The 14350-nt window shown below is 48.4% G+C and overlaps 1 protein-coding gene across 7 annotated transcripts in view; it reads right to left on the bottom strand.

Annotated features, from left to right (window-relative positions):
• The window catches only part of TGFBR2 (transforming growth factor beta receptor 2), an 89526-nt gene that overhangs the window by 50708 nt on the left and 24468 nt on the right, over positions 1–14350 (bottom strand). For 3 of the 7 annotated variants that reach the window (XM_068982915.1, XM_068982912.1, XM_068982914.1), the window contains exon 2: positions 1218–1386. The exons of 1 other annotated variant lie outside the window; for it this stretch is intronic. In XM_068982915.1, the coding sequence (XP_068839016.1) occupies positions 1218–1375 (158 nt within the window). In that variant the 5' untranslated portion in view covers positions 1376–1386. Of the gene's footprint in view, positions 1–1217; positions 1387–7720; positions 7743–14350 lie in introns of all 7 variants that reach the window. 3 more of the 7 variants (XM_068982913.1, XM_068982918.1, XM_068982916.1) reach the window with 2 other exon arrangements.

The following is a 14350-nucleotide window of genomic DNA, read 5'->3' as shown; positions in this document are numbered from 1 at the left end:
CTTCGAAAAGCTGTGTGTCTCTCCAGCCTTGTAGGCTTCCGCACAACCACTTACTACATTTCCCACTCAAGAGCCCTTCCGCTCTCTCCGCAGAGCCCACGTCCTCTTTACTGGACTAACCTGGCTCCCTGCCCCCGCCAGTCCTCGGCTGGCAAGCGTCTGGACCTCCCATCACACGTGTCCCTCTCCTCGAACACCACCTCTGTCAAAGCCCTTTTGCAAAAGCAGGGCTCAGAGCTGGACACAGTGCAGCTGGCAGGTAATGGCGAGCCACTGTGACAGGTCTTGGCTGTGAACTTTCCTTTAGCTCTTAAGAACCTGATTCATGCCCCAGTGGGTAGGGAAATGTGCCAGGCTCTCAGATCTACTGTCCAGGCTGAGGAAAGTTCTGGAGAAAGTCTCCGGAGACTCCTGCCCAAAGGCGCAGGCAAAGATAACTGGGTGGATACTCTCATTTGCTAACAGCCAGGAGACACAGAGCTTACTTTAAAAAAAAAAAAAAGCTGATGCATTGAAACCATCTATATAATTCTTCAAAATGTTACATTTCATAACAAATGTATACTTTTTTTTTTATAAAATGAGGACTCTCTTAATTATCACTGTTTTTTTAATCTCTGACTCATACCCCCAATTCATAATATATGTTAATAACTACGTGCTAATTGAATGATTCCCACTGTGTGTGTGTTTGTGTGTGTACGTAGCAAAAATGAGAGGATGAGGGAGGGAAGAAGAAAGAGAAAAAAAGGGAAAGGGAGGGAGGAGAGAATCTGCTCCCAGAGAAAGAGGCGGAGTCTGGCCAGTGGTGGTGTGCTGCGCTAGCCAGGCTTCTGACTAAGGCACGGGTTATTTCCTGATGCCCTGAGTCGCTGCCCCATCTCTGACAAGTGTGTCCCTCTTGCAGCAGCCCAGCATCCATCTCTGTGAGACAGGGCTGAGTCTGCCTCAGAACAGAGCTCTGGGCGTCACTGCAGGGTCCAGGGGGGTCACTTAAGTGGCTGGTAAGCGGCAAATCCCTCTCCTTGACTCAAGGAAGGGGTGTGTGTGTATTTGAAAGTGTACGGAGTAGCTCGAGAAATTACACCGCGAAACTGAGAGAGAGGGACTGAAGGGGGAACGGGACAAATGCCGAAGAGACGAGACGCGTGACTCTACACCCCCAAACGCCCACTGCTTGTCAGGGGAGGGGGGGCAGCACTGAGAGGCACCCTCACCAGACAGCCACGCAGACCTCCTCCGGCTTCTCGCAGATGGCCGTGATGCTGCAGTTGCTCCAGCAGGACTTCTGGTTGTCGCAGGTGGACGATCGCACGTCGCAGAACTTACACAGCTGCGACAGCTTGACGGCACCGTTGTGATCAGTGACCATCATGTCGCTGTTAACTGCGAAGAGAAGAGAGACGTGCCACGTGGTGAGCCAAGGCAGCCAGCTACCAACGGAGTCCCAATACGACGTGATGCCAGATGAACCCGGGCCCACTAACAAGGCACGTGGAGAAAGGCTGCTAACACCTGCGCACCAGAGGAGAAGGCTGTGATGGAAGCCAGTGAAGGGTGGGGATGACTGGGCCGCGGGAGGCCTGGCAACGTCTTGCCTCTGTCAGTGACCGTCGTAAGGCACTCCTTCCACCAAAACCTCTGCGCTCAATCCAGAGACAGACGTCAAGTCAGCCTACCACATGGTACTGGGTGGTGCTGGACGTACTCTTAAAGGAAGTTATAGTTTAGCTGGTTGGGTGGAGATGAAAACAGACCAGGGCAGGGCAGTTCAAAAGAGAGGCACGCAGAGGGGGCACAGGAGCCCGACAAGAGGGCGGTGGGCAGCCCGGGGTCACGTGGAGTGCAGCTGCCACATCTGCAAAGGGGGTCAGCCGGCTCGGAGCAGACTCTGGGGAAGAGGGCCGACTTGGCTGTTGCTTTCCTGACCTACACTCACCAGAGCATCAGGGCCTTCTTGGCAAAAGCCTGGCTCTGACTTCGCCCTATTGCCCTGAGCCAACTCAGCTGATAAAAGTGTGTCTCCCAGACAAACACACACACACACACACAACACACACGTGCGTGCCAGCGAGCTCCAGCTCTGGGCTCTGCTGCCGGCCCCCTCTCTGCCCTCCGCCCTCCCAGCACCACCGGCTGCCCGCTCTCTTCACTCACTCCCCTCAAGGACACCAGGGCCTCTCCCGGGAGAAGCCAGGCTCCCGTCTGCCTCAGGTCCTGCCCTTCCTCTGGCCTTCGCCTGCCCTCTTGCGCCTTCCTGGCCTCTGTTAAACATCACCACGTGATCCTAAGGCAGCCCACAAGGGAGCAACATAGGGCTTCATCTAATCTGCACATTCTCCACCACCCAGTGGCTTCCAATCCATACCAAACGCAAGCTCCATGCGGCCTTCTCTGCCTGTTTCCACGCGGCCTCTCCAGGGCCAAGAAGAGGGGCTGTCACACGGATGCCATCCAAAACGTGTACTGATCGATGGTGACTGGCTAATCCACGAAGGCGCAAACACAGAGGCACGCATCTGGCTCTGCACCAGGCAGGGAGGGACAGAGCGCTCCCCGCTCACCCCGGGCAGAGTGCGCTAGCAGACGCGAGACTCCTTCACGCTCCCCAGTGACACGTGGAAGGCAAACTGTCCCTGCAGCACACGCCACGCTGAGGGGCGCTGACGAGGCGTGACACCCTCGCCCCTCTTCTTCCTCTGTGAGACCCTCTGCCATTGGCAGTGCTGGTAACTGAAGGTGTGAGCCGGGAGATGGAGCCCGGCTATCCTCAACAAACGTGAACTCAAAGGCCCTTCTTGCTAGACGAGAAAAGACAGGGCGCCCGGGCGCAGGGGTACAGGACCAGACCTGCCCTCAGGAGGCGGGACGGTGCTTCTCAGGCCTGAGTAAGGCCTCCTGGTCCGCCCCTACACTGAGGATGCTCAGGCCTGAGGCCGGGTGCACAGCTTCAGGGCCCTCCCCCGCCGCTCCCTGCCCATGAATTCGAGTCTGCCGTCGACGCTCTGCCACGCAGCCTTCTGTCGCTTGGGCAAAACACCTGTTTCCTGGGTCTCTAAAAATAAAAACTTACATAAATTTAAGATTTGCTTTCTTGTGGTACAATAAATATAGAAGCATAAAAAAAAAAAAGCCCATTCATCCCTCTCAGGCCTCAAGTCCATTTCAGGAAATGTATTTTGAGGTAACAAACTATTTTGAAATTCTCAATGTCTCCCAGACCAAGAGCTCTAACTAAACTTAGCTAAAAATATAGGCTGCAATGTTCTCTGAATCTTGTGTTCCATTTGGGACTAAGACAACAGGGGGAAAAAAAAAAATATATATATATATATATATATGTACATATTTTTTTTTCCCCCTACATTGGTTAGATTTGGATCCATTTATGAAACAGCTAATTTAACCTTCGGGCTTTCCTAAAAGACATGGGCAAGGAAAAAACAAAAAAGCCAGGCCGTGTTCTGTTTGATTTTTTTTTTTAATAGAGTAGCTTCAGACAAACATCTATTTGCTGGTTAGAAAGCTTTGTTGCTTTCAAATATAACATCAAGCCTCCAGGACTTGGAATTCAGCCTTCCAGCATTTTAGGATTTTAGCCTCTATTAGTGGTTATCAACTTTGAGGCCAATGCTGAAATCCATCCATCATTTAGGGTGCTTAACAAATTCATGGAACACTCCACCCCACAGACATGCTGATTTAATTATTCTGGAGGGTGGCCTGGGCACCAGGACTTTTAGAAGCTGCCCAGACAATTCTCACATGCAACCAAGGCTGAGACACTGAGCTGGAATTAGTTGGAAATGACATAACTGGCACAAAGCAAACCAGCACAAAAATGCCCTCCCCGTCCACAACACACACACACACACACACACACACACGCACGCACACACACGCACACACACACACACACACACACACACACACACACACACTGCATATGACAGCGGAGGGCAGCCTCGGCAGAGCTGGACAAAAGCACGCACCCAGGCCACATGATCAGCACGCCGCCACCTGCTGATCCAGAGGAGCCCTTCCCTGGGCTGGCAAATCTTTTTCTAGCAAACAGCTAAGAAATGTGTCAAAAGTGACAGTCAGAAGTGATGGGAGAGCAAGACAGTCAGACGTGACTGGCGGCGAAAGCTGCGGCAGCAGCCACAGATGTGTGGACAAGCAGAAGTGCTTTAGACCTGATGTCTGCAGAACAGTCCACAGGGAGGAGGTGGAAAACAGAAGGAAGAGGAGGAGAAGAAAGAAGGGCCAGCAGGCTGCAGGGTTAGGGGGCCGTGCCTCGGGGCGCTGCCTAGCCTGGCTGCCAGTGGGGAGGCCAAACGCGAGAGGTGAATTCTGGGGAGAGGCAAAAGGACAATCTGACCCCCCGCTTGGAGGCACAGGCCCGTGGAGGGAGGCAGCTCGTGTGCGCCTCACCTGTTTGTCAGGGTGTTCAGTTCCCTTGTGGCTCAGATGGTAAAGCGTCTGCCTACAACGTGGGAGACCTGGGTTCAATCCCTGGGTCAGGAAGATCCCCTGGAGAAGAAATGGAACCCCACTCCAGTACTCTTGCTTGGAGAATCCCATGGATGGAGAAGCCCGGTGGGCTATAGTCCATGGGGTTGAAAAGAGTCGGACACGACTGAGCGACTTCACTTTCCCTTTCAGTTATCACAGAGCCGCCTAAGTTACCGCAAGGAGGCCCCGTTTTTCCCTTTGTTAGAGTAAAAGCTACCACTGCTAAGGTGAATGGACTTTCTAGCTTGGCAGTGTTTTTTCTTTTTCAGTTTGAAAGCCTTGACACAGGGCAGTCTCTGCCATGCCCCCATCCCTACCAGCCACTCCCTACTAGCTGACCAGGAGGCTCCTGACCTGGAGCATTCTGCCAGTAAGTAACTTCCAACCTCTGCTCAAAGCCAGCACTGTCCTCTGTGAACAGGAGCCCTGGTGGGACAGAGAGGTAAGTGCAAGGACACAGTGCTCTTCACATCTTTGTTGGGGGTCACCTAATCTTGATAAAAGATTTCTGCTCTCACTCTGGAGCGAGGGGGTAGAGAGAAATGCATGCAAACTTTGGTTCATCGCTTCACTATTCCGTGAAGGGCCGTAGTCCCAAGTGAAGAAACCTAGGCCCACTCCAGAGAACCTGCTGGATAGTTCAAGGCTAATTAGAATGGGAGGCAAGAGCAGCGGGGGGAAGCGGCGGGGGCAGGGGGACATGGTCATTCACTGCACATACGACTGCCTCTGTGCATTCCAGTCCATGGGAAAAGAATGGCAACCCACTCCAGTACTCTTGCCTGGAGAGCCCCAAGCAGAGAAGCCTGCTTAGTCCAGCCTACTATAGTAGGCTATAGTCCATGGGGTCACAAAGAGCTGGACACACTGAACCAGCATGCAGCATTCTCCAGAAAGAGATCTCTCACCTAGAAAGCCACCCAGCAAGGGAAGTGAGCGAAGGCAGCCTCCCTTCAGCATATGACAGTCACATGGACCGTCACATGTCACTTCTTTTCACACAGACCCGTGAGTCACGGCAAGACCTTCAGTCTCGATCACATCGCCTTCCTTATTTTAGAGCACGTTTTCCCCAAACTTGCTGCCTGGAGACCTTGCTGCCAGGTCTTGAGAATATGAACAAAGTAAACACTTAGCTGTGTCTGTTTCTAGAACAGTACTGTTGTCTTTGAAGGTCAAAGATGAGCAGCCTAATAAGGGTTAGATTATTCCATAAAAATATTGAGGATTTTGCGTACAAACTGTGACTTCATACCTTTGGGAATGGTGTCTACCATTAGCTGAACTATTAGGTAAAGTCTCAAAATTCCAGAAATAAGCCCAAACATTTGGGCAGAAATGCATTTGGGTAGCTTTGAATTCCTGCATCTATCTACTGTCATTTTACAGCATGTTTTGAGGGCACTTAGAAATTCATTTATTCTACAAACACCTGTGGATGTCTTGCCTTGTGCTATAAATTTCACAGCAAGGATTATTAAAACTGATATAACCAAGCTCAGCATCTCAAAGAATAATCCAAGGCAGCTGGCAAGCAGAACTACCATGACTCAGGGCAGTGCTCCTCCGACATTAATAAGCACACAAATCCCCTGGGAACATGCTAAACCCACCCGGGTGTGTGTACTACGTGTACTGGTTCATGCAGCGGTGGGGATGGCCAGTCTGGAATTTCTAGCAGGCCGGCAAGCTGGAGATTCGTTGCAGTTTTCAGGCAGAATTCCTTCTCCAGGAAACCTCAATTCTTGCTTGTATGCAAGGCCTCCCAACTGACTGGAGGATGCCCAGTCACGTTGCTGAGGGTAATCTACCTTTCGGAAGGTCAGCTGATGGTAGCTGTCAATCCTCTACCTTCACAGCAAGCGCCGGGCTCCTCTTTGATGAGAGAAGCAGCGCTGGAGTACCCACCAAGCCCCAACCAGCACGCACCAAGCACTCACAGGTACCGCCCCTCCTCTCAGGTAGGCATGGCCCCGTTCTCAGCTGACGCTGAAGCTGCCCGGTCACTCTTCAGGCAGTCTTGTGGAGAACCCAGTCTGTGGCTGGCCATGAGTCCCCTGTCTCCACTCAGGCTGGATCTAGCAAAATTGAATACCAATTCCTCACCATTTTTCCAGCCATGCTCTCCTATGACAGTTCTTCCCATCTGCTCTTCTCTTGAGCCTGGCCCCATAAACGGTCGTGGGCCCAGAGGCTCTGATCACCATATGGTCCCGGAATGGAAAGACTTGTTCTCGGCAAGGTTTTCAATTGCAGTTGGCATTTCGGAGTCAGACACGGAGGCTACCATCTGGCAGCCAGCCGCCATGGTCTGCGATGCAGGCAACAGACACCCAGGGCCCCTGAGACCAGTGGGACCAGTCTACGGGCCTGTTACATGCATTCTCTAGCCCAGAAGGAAGCACCGAACAACCGCACAGGACCCTTCATATTCATAACGAAAGAGAGACACTCCCCAGTCAGTCAAAGCCTTTGGCCAGTTGCTATAAATAAGTAGATAAATACACCAAAAAGACACCTCATAATTAAGCCAAAGATAGTTGAGAAAGATTTTCCTTCTCTGAACATCTGCTGCATACTCGGAACTTCTAACACAAGGCGATACCTTCTTTACTAGTTTTACAATTGTATTTTAACCCTCATCCCTTAAGTAAAGATAAGTATACTGAAAGCAGGAGAGGAGGGGCTTTTCTCCAACGGCAGTGCCCCAAGGTCTCGGCACCAGGAGCTGTTCTGGAAAAACCACCACAAAGGTAGGTACCTGGGAGGCCAGAGTCTGTACAGGAAAGACTCAGAGACACTGGCCTGAAGGCATCCATGTTTCTCATGCAAATACTTTTTTGCAATGATAATACTCCTTAAGGACCCTCCAAGCATGACCTAATCCATACTCTAAAATCTATTTGAAGAGGCAAGGAGATGGATCATTCCTAGCAGTTAAAAGCCTAGTAAGAAAAGACACCTATTTTTCCACATTGAAGCTGCCGACTACATGGTCAACAACCGGGGTTCATCAGGTCTCTGAAATCGTCTCCACACAGAAAGAGACTTAAAACAAACATTAGGTGGGGCCCTGCCCTCCTGTGGCTTACGTACTAGATAGAGAGGCAATGCTGTCAGATGCAACCAACTTGCTTTCTGTGCAAGCAAGAGGTCAGAAAAGGACAAAAAGCTGATACAGGGATAGCCAGATTCATGGAGGAGCTTATTCTTAAAGGATGGGTGGTCTTCAGAGGCATGAGAGTACAGAAAGGCACTTTCCCTGGGAGCAGAGCATAGACCACAAGAGGCTGAGCAGAGCGGGGAATCCAGACAATCCAGGGGCAGGATCTCTGGAGACAGAGAATTATTCAACAACAATTGTTGTTCTGACAGATGGAGAGAAGGAGAGCCACAGGGATGTCCGAGGTTTACACAGCTCATAGCATGGCTTGACCAAAACTACGTTTACAAAAGGCAAGGAGAGTGAGGAGGCATAAAAAACGTCCCAGCAGATGCACAACAGGCAACAACAGAACCTGATTTTGTCCACCTAATCTATTATGAGACTATCCTATTCTCATTAGAAGGACTGTTGCTGAAGCTGAAGCTTTAACACTTTGGCCACCTGGCGTGAAGAGCCAACTCATTGGAAAACACTCTGATGCTGGGAAAGACTGAAAGCATAAGGAGAAGGGGGCGACAGCGGATGAGATGGCTAAACAGCATCACTGACTCAGTGCACAGGAGTCTGAGCAAACTCTGGGAGACAGTGAAGGACAGGGAAGCCTGGCGCACTGCAGTCCATGGGGTGAGCTGGTGAATAAACCCCTGAATCTGGGCAGTTGCAGGCCCTCTGCCCTCTTAATAAAACTCCAGTCTGATGTCACTTTTATGGAGCTAACTCTGAAGCCCTGGAAGGTGGGGGGGTGGGGTGTGTGTGTGTGTGTGTGTGTGTGTGTGTGTAATGCCCCAACCTCTGACTTGTTCAACTGAGGGAACTTAGCTTTGAGGATTTCTTTTTTTTTTTTTTTTTTTTTAGCCTTTTTGGCTCATGAGTTTAACACTTCACTATGGATCTATGGATGGCTTTATGCCACATAAACATAAATTTGTATTCCCCAAACAAGCAAATTAAGGAATTATGGGATGTTTCAAAGGGATTAATTCCATAGAGTACTTTAAATTGAAAACTTGATTGTGCCTTTGAACTAGGATTTTTAAATTTTGATTTGCAAGGAACTATTAAAGGAGTTATATACATATAAAACTAATAATATATGTTTAAAACAAGCTAGAGCTGAATAGACTGACAAACGTGAAACAGCTGAGTAAGAATTTCACCTGCTTCTTTCTTATTTTATACTCCCCAGCCCCATGAACGGGGAAGGCGATGGCACCCCACTCCAGTACTCTTGCCTGAAAAATCCAATGGATGGAGGAGCCTGGTGGGCTGCAGTCCATGGGGTCACTAAGAGTCGGGCATGACTGAGCGACTTCACTTTCACTTTTCACTCTCATGCATTGGAGAAGGAAATGGCAACCCACTCCAGTGTTCTTGCCTGGAGAATCCCAGGGACGGGGGAGCCTGGTGGGCTGCCATCTATGGGGTCTCACAGAGTCGGACACGACTGAAGCGACTTAGCAGCAGCAGCAGCAGCAGCAGCAGCAGCAGCCCCACGAACTCCAAATAACTCCCAAGCAGGCAGGCTCTGTTCTGTGCTTATCCCTGAACTTCTCTGATCACTGAGGAATGGAGTACAGTTTGAGTTCTCAAACAAGCTGCTGAATTTGCTTTTTTTTTTTCCTGATATATGTCCCAGAATCAGGTCACATATCAGGTGACAAAACGCAAACATTTAAAATGACTCTTGCAGATGGAAATATCTGTCTTGTTGCCAGAGGCAGTATTTCAAAATACAGGCACTTCTGCCTGTTCAGAGAGCTGCAACACTTTTAGGTCTCTCAACTTTAACAGACATCTCATGGATAAAACACTCTTCTGAGAAGGCTGGGCAGAGGTGAGCAGTCTGCAACAAAAACCACCATCCAAGCTTGCCAATTTTAGTTCATCACTGAGAAAGCTGATTTTTAACAGCGCGTTTATCTGCAGCGCATAACTGTAGAATTTTTGAAATGAGCCAAAACCCAACAGCATGCAGGCACTGGGGCTGAGGAAAAGAGGGAACAAACTGACAAAAAATGAATCCACATCAACACACACGGGGTCTTTCACCGAGTGAGGAGTAGACTGTGGCGCCATTTCACAGACCGTCAAAATCATAACCATCCTGCTAGGAAGGGCATTAAAGTCGGCCTGTTACAGAAAGTAATAGTAATGGAGAAAACAAGTCTCCTTCAGGTGATGTGACTTGACGATGGGCTGTAGCAACAAGGAAAATAACACAGAGATTATTGAAAATAAAAGATGATTACCTCTCTTAGTGACAGTCAAAACAACATGGTAAATAGTCTGATGGAGGCAAGATAGTGAGCACAGGATTTATGGAGTGTTATCACATTCCAATTCAGCTAAAATCATTTATTACTTAGCAGAAAAATTAGCCAACATAAACAAACATGCATTATTTATCTGCCCTGGAAGAGCCTTCATATTAACCTTTTATGGAAAGGCTGGACAGAATAGAGCATGGTTCTTTCTGCAAGATGTTTATGATCTGACAGGAAATTAAAAACATGCACAGAATGATTTTTGCCAACAGAACTTTGAAATCGTCTACCCAAGATATGCTTTTCCATTAAGTTATTTATTTATGAATTAAACAATACTTTAACTCACAATGCTGAGGCAACTGAAAGCAAAATGCCAGAACTAATACAAAATCCCAGTAGGAAAGGATTTTTTAAAAGGTAGCAACTATCTGACAATCAGAAAAATTAGTATTTAGGTTAAGCTGTTTGCTTCAACTAAGCAAGGAATTTGGTCTGAGTATCAGTTTCCTGTGAGATCCGGCTTTTCATTTCTAAATTTCTGTGGCAGTTTTTCCCTACCTCTCTTTCAAAATGTGCTTCAGTGTCCTGTCCTCGTGTGTGCCCAGTGCTGGAACGGTTTTTCAACTACAGTTTTATGAGGTATGTGAAAATATCAGTCAAAGCAGATAATTCCCATATTTGTGATCTGGAAAAGGGCCGGAAATGCTGCTGCACTCAGGAGAGAGACACTCCTTTAGATGGTGAGTCTGGTTCGAGAGGCTGGCTTTCTGGCGACGAGGGAGCCTGGGGCTGGCCCAGGCTGGGAGATGCCACAGCCGAGATCACCATGTCGGGCGGGAGGTGGGGATGGCCCCCAGACACGGCTTAAGTTCTGTTTCAAATGTGAACCAAGTCTAAAAATGAGATGTTACATGAAAAGCTGGATTTCTAACTGAATTTAAGAAAATAAAAAGATGGGGCAACAATGGGCCAGCTCCCCTCTTGATAACCGCTGTCTGGAGGGGAGGGTCGGCACCCTCGAGGTGGTGCAAAGCATCTGTACCTGCGCCTCCTCCCGGCTGCTGCTCTGCGTCTCCAGCCTCCCTGCCCCACCCTGCAGCCATCGAAATGTTTTCCATTAGTGAGTGTTTATCATGTCCATTCAATTCTCTCTTCCATTACTAGAGGTTTCACAGGAATGTAAAAATTTGTGATGAACTCTCTAGGATGGATATTTCCCAATTTGCCTTTGCTTCTCTACTCTGGATACTCACATTTCAGTTCAAGGAGAAGCAACATTTTCTGTTTCAGAAGTCAGATCTATGCGAACTAATACTATTAATTCTATTATCACCATTTACTGGAGGCAAGCCAAATGCATAGGCCAGTGCTGAGCGCTGCGGTGATTAGTTCATTTACTCATCACAAATGCCGTGGACTTGTCTCATCATCATTTTATAGATGGGGACATTCAGGGTCGAAGAGGTGAATAACTTACGGAAGGTCAATGAGAGACAGTCAAGGAGAGACAAAGCCACAGGTCATATGTAAGCCCTCATCTTTCTTGCTATGAACAATAAAACAGAGATTCCTGCTGCAGAGGTCTAAGAGCAGAGGTGTACGCTCATTCCAGCCGAAGGCAAAGACCCTGAATGCAGCCGGATGGAGTTGAGAGGAGCAGGTAGAGGGTGGGGGAGCAGTAAGCTTCTTAGAAGACAGCTTTGGTTCCCTGCAATTACTTCACTCATAATAAGGGCAGGCTGGTAAAGTCCAAGACTTTTCAAGACAAAAACGCGAGTGTGAGTTCAGGTTTGGGGGTCAGCCACTTAACTTCTGAGAACCTCCGTTTCTTGATCTATGAAATGGTACTTTTTAGGGTCAAGATGGAGAGAAAACAGGCTTGACATACATGTAAGAGCCACACAAGGACTCTCTGGTGAGAAAAGGAACAGGGCAGGCAATGCTTTCTCTCCGTTACGAAAATTACAGGAAAGGCATGCCAGCGACAAAGATAACCAAGTCTGGCAACTCTATTCCCAGTTACCAACTGGATGCGGCAGGCTCATGACTTCCAAGAAATCTTTCAGGACATCTGAGGAAATAGACAAAACAAAATATAACCACTTTTGTTACTGTGATGCTCCCAAAGCTTTCAGAGATAGAATGGAAACAATCATTGTTACCAAAAGGTTTTCAAGAGTGCTTAGGGTCTTTTAACAATCCTTCTAGAAACAAATAATGTGGTTTTAAAATACTGTCTGTAGCCAGCTTAGATCTGGCAAATAGGTAGTAAGCTGAAGGTCAAGTTTTCCAATCCTCTGCTGACCTTTGCAAAACATTCAACAAGCCAGAGCTGGTCTGCTTTGGCTTTGAGACACCTAGTGTGTTATCTGGCAACATGCTGATAAAATTAGTGAATTTCAACATTCAGAGATGGGGAGGCAAGGAGGCACTTTGAGATTCTGGAATTCTAACATGCTGAAATACGGTTATGGCTGGCTCTCCTTCTCAAGCAAACAGAACCGGGACACTTACGTTCACGGCGGACAGAAAACTGGAGGACACAGACAACAACTTGACTAGATTTTTGAGTGTCTGGCTAAGAGGGGCTCCATGCCAGTCAGATATATGGAAAGCACTATTCCTTAACCTCTTTTCCTTGAGTCCATTTCATCACGTGAAAATTCACGAGGGGCTACTGCCCCCCAATCACACTGGAGAGCCAGCCAGGCAGGGAGTTGGGAAGGCTCTAGAAGACCACGACAGGGCTCCAGGCTCCCAGCCAGTTTCCACAGCTCATCCTCGGACCAGTCAAAGACTGTGCTGAGCACAATGATGTCTCAAGTCCTTTTCATTCCGGAAAACATTCACAGTTCCACCCCCAAAGTCATGAAAGCTGAATAATTCAAACATGTCCCAGCATTGACCTGGCAGCCCCACTTAAATGGCATGAGACGCCATGTTTCCATTCACGAGAGAAACGGCGTCCGGACTATCGCTTTGCTGTGTGTTCTCTGCAGATGGAGAAATCCGCTGTGGGCCACTTCTTAGCACACTGCTGAAGGACTGCATCCCCCCTTCACGAGCACAGACACACACCTGATCAGGCAGCTGACCCGGGCTTCTAAGAACAAAACCAGAGTGCCACCCGTGCATCACGAGGTTGGAGAGAAGGAAAATGCTGTCAGGGGACAGGATCACTTTCCACTCAGTCTGTAGAGAGGCCTTGCCACTAACTATGGGGGATGAGGAGGAAATTCCAATTTAGAACAGAGACTTTTACTTTACTGTTAACAGTTTATTCCAGATCTATTTTCCCAGCTCAGCTTGAATGATAAGTAATAACAACAGGAATGGTTACACAAAAAGACCCTTTTGCTTGCTCAATGCCTTGATTATGTGTGACATGTAGTTATGAAAGACTGATGTGACGGTTCTCACTTTACAGATGAGGGAAGTGTTTAAGTACCTAGCTGAGGCTGGTAGGCAGAGGCTGGCAACTTCATGAGGGCAGGAATGTCACCTGTCTTATTCCAGGACAGACAGCCTTAGCCCAGGTGGACCATGTATCAGGGGCTCCATAAGTCTTGGCCGAGTTAAAGGCCAACATTCAAAATCAAGCTCCTACTACTATGCCATCTGTTTAAGGTTGATTCTCTCCAAAATGCAAATTAAGGAAAAGAAACTACAGTCAATTTTAAGGAAATGAAAGTAAAGAGCACTCTGAGTCTCAGTGTTATGTGGACAGGGACCCAGTTCTAGAAGAACTTGGCCATGGGCGAGGGAAGGGGGAGTGGGGCACCTTAACTGGATTAAGAGCAGCCAAACAAACCTTGGCTTGCTGGCATCGGAGGAGGAAAAAGCATGCTCAGGCTCACTTTGGCTTCTAAGATAACGCCACCCATTTTGAGACCCCCCTCCTCGCGTCCTTCAAGCAGAGGAAGTGAAACAGAAAAGAAACAAGTTTCAAGCATTGTTAAGTTCAAGTAGGGAATTTGAAACAAAATGAGAATCTACCCTTAAATTGGGCAACTTGGCTTGTTTTCTCAAGGCGCAGCTGGATGAGAAGGTGAGGTGGGTCTCTGCCCTTCCCAGGATGCCAGGACCTTACTGTTACTTGCAGTAAACAGTGTGAAAGGCTCTGGGCAGGTAAGTAGCTGTGAGCCGCACCGTGCTATCTCCCAGCAAGTGAGACATTAAAAGCCCCACCCCAACCCCCGCAAGTCCCGAGAGCCCCACAGTCGGCAGAAGAGAAAGCAGCATTTACATGGCGGTCTTTGCCAACAGGTCGCAGGAGGGTCAAGATAGATCCCAACAGTCATTTTACTTTTTAAAATTATTTTATTTAAGTATAGTTGATTTACAACATTGTGATAATTTCTGCTGCAAAGCAAAGCGATTCAGTTATCCAGAGATATAAAAT

Source organism: Capricornis sumatraensis, chromosome 10 (assembly GCF_032405125.1).
Source record: "Capricornis sumatraensis isolate serow.1 chromosome 10, serow.2, whole genome shotgun sequence".
Classification (NCBI taxonomy): domain Eukaryota; kingdom Metazoa; phylum Chordata; class Mammalia; order Artiodactyla; family Bovidae; genus Capricornis; species Capricornis sumatraensis.
The sequence above is the reverse complement of the archived record's forward strand: the minus strand, read 5'-3'. Positions and strand labels throughout refer to the sequence as shown.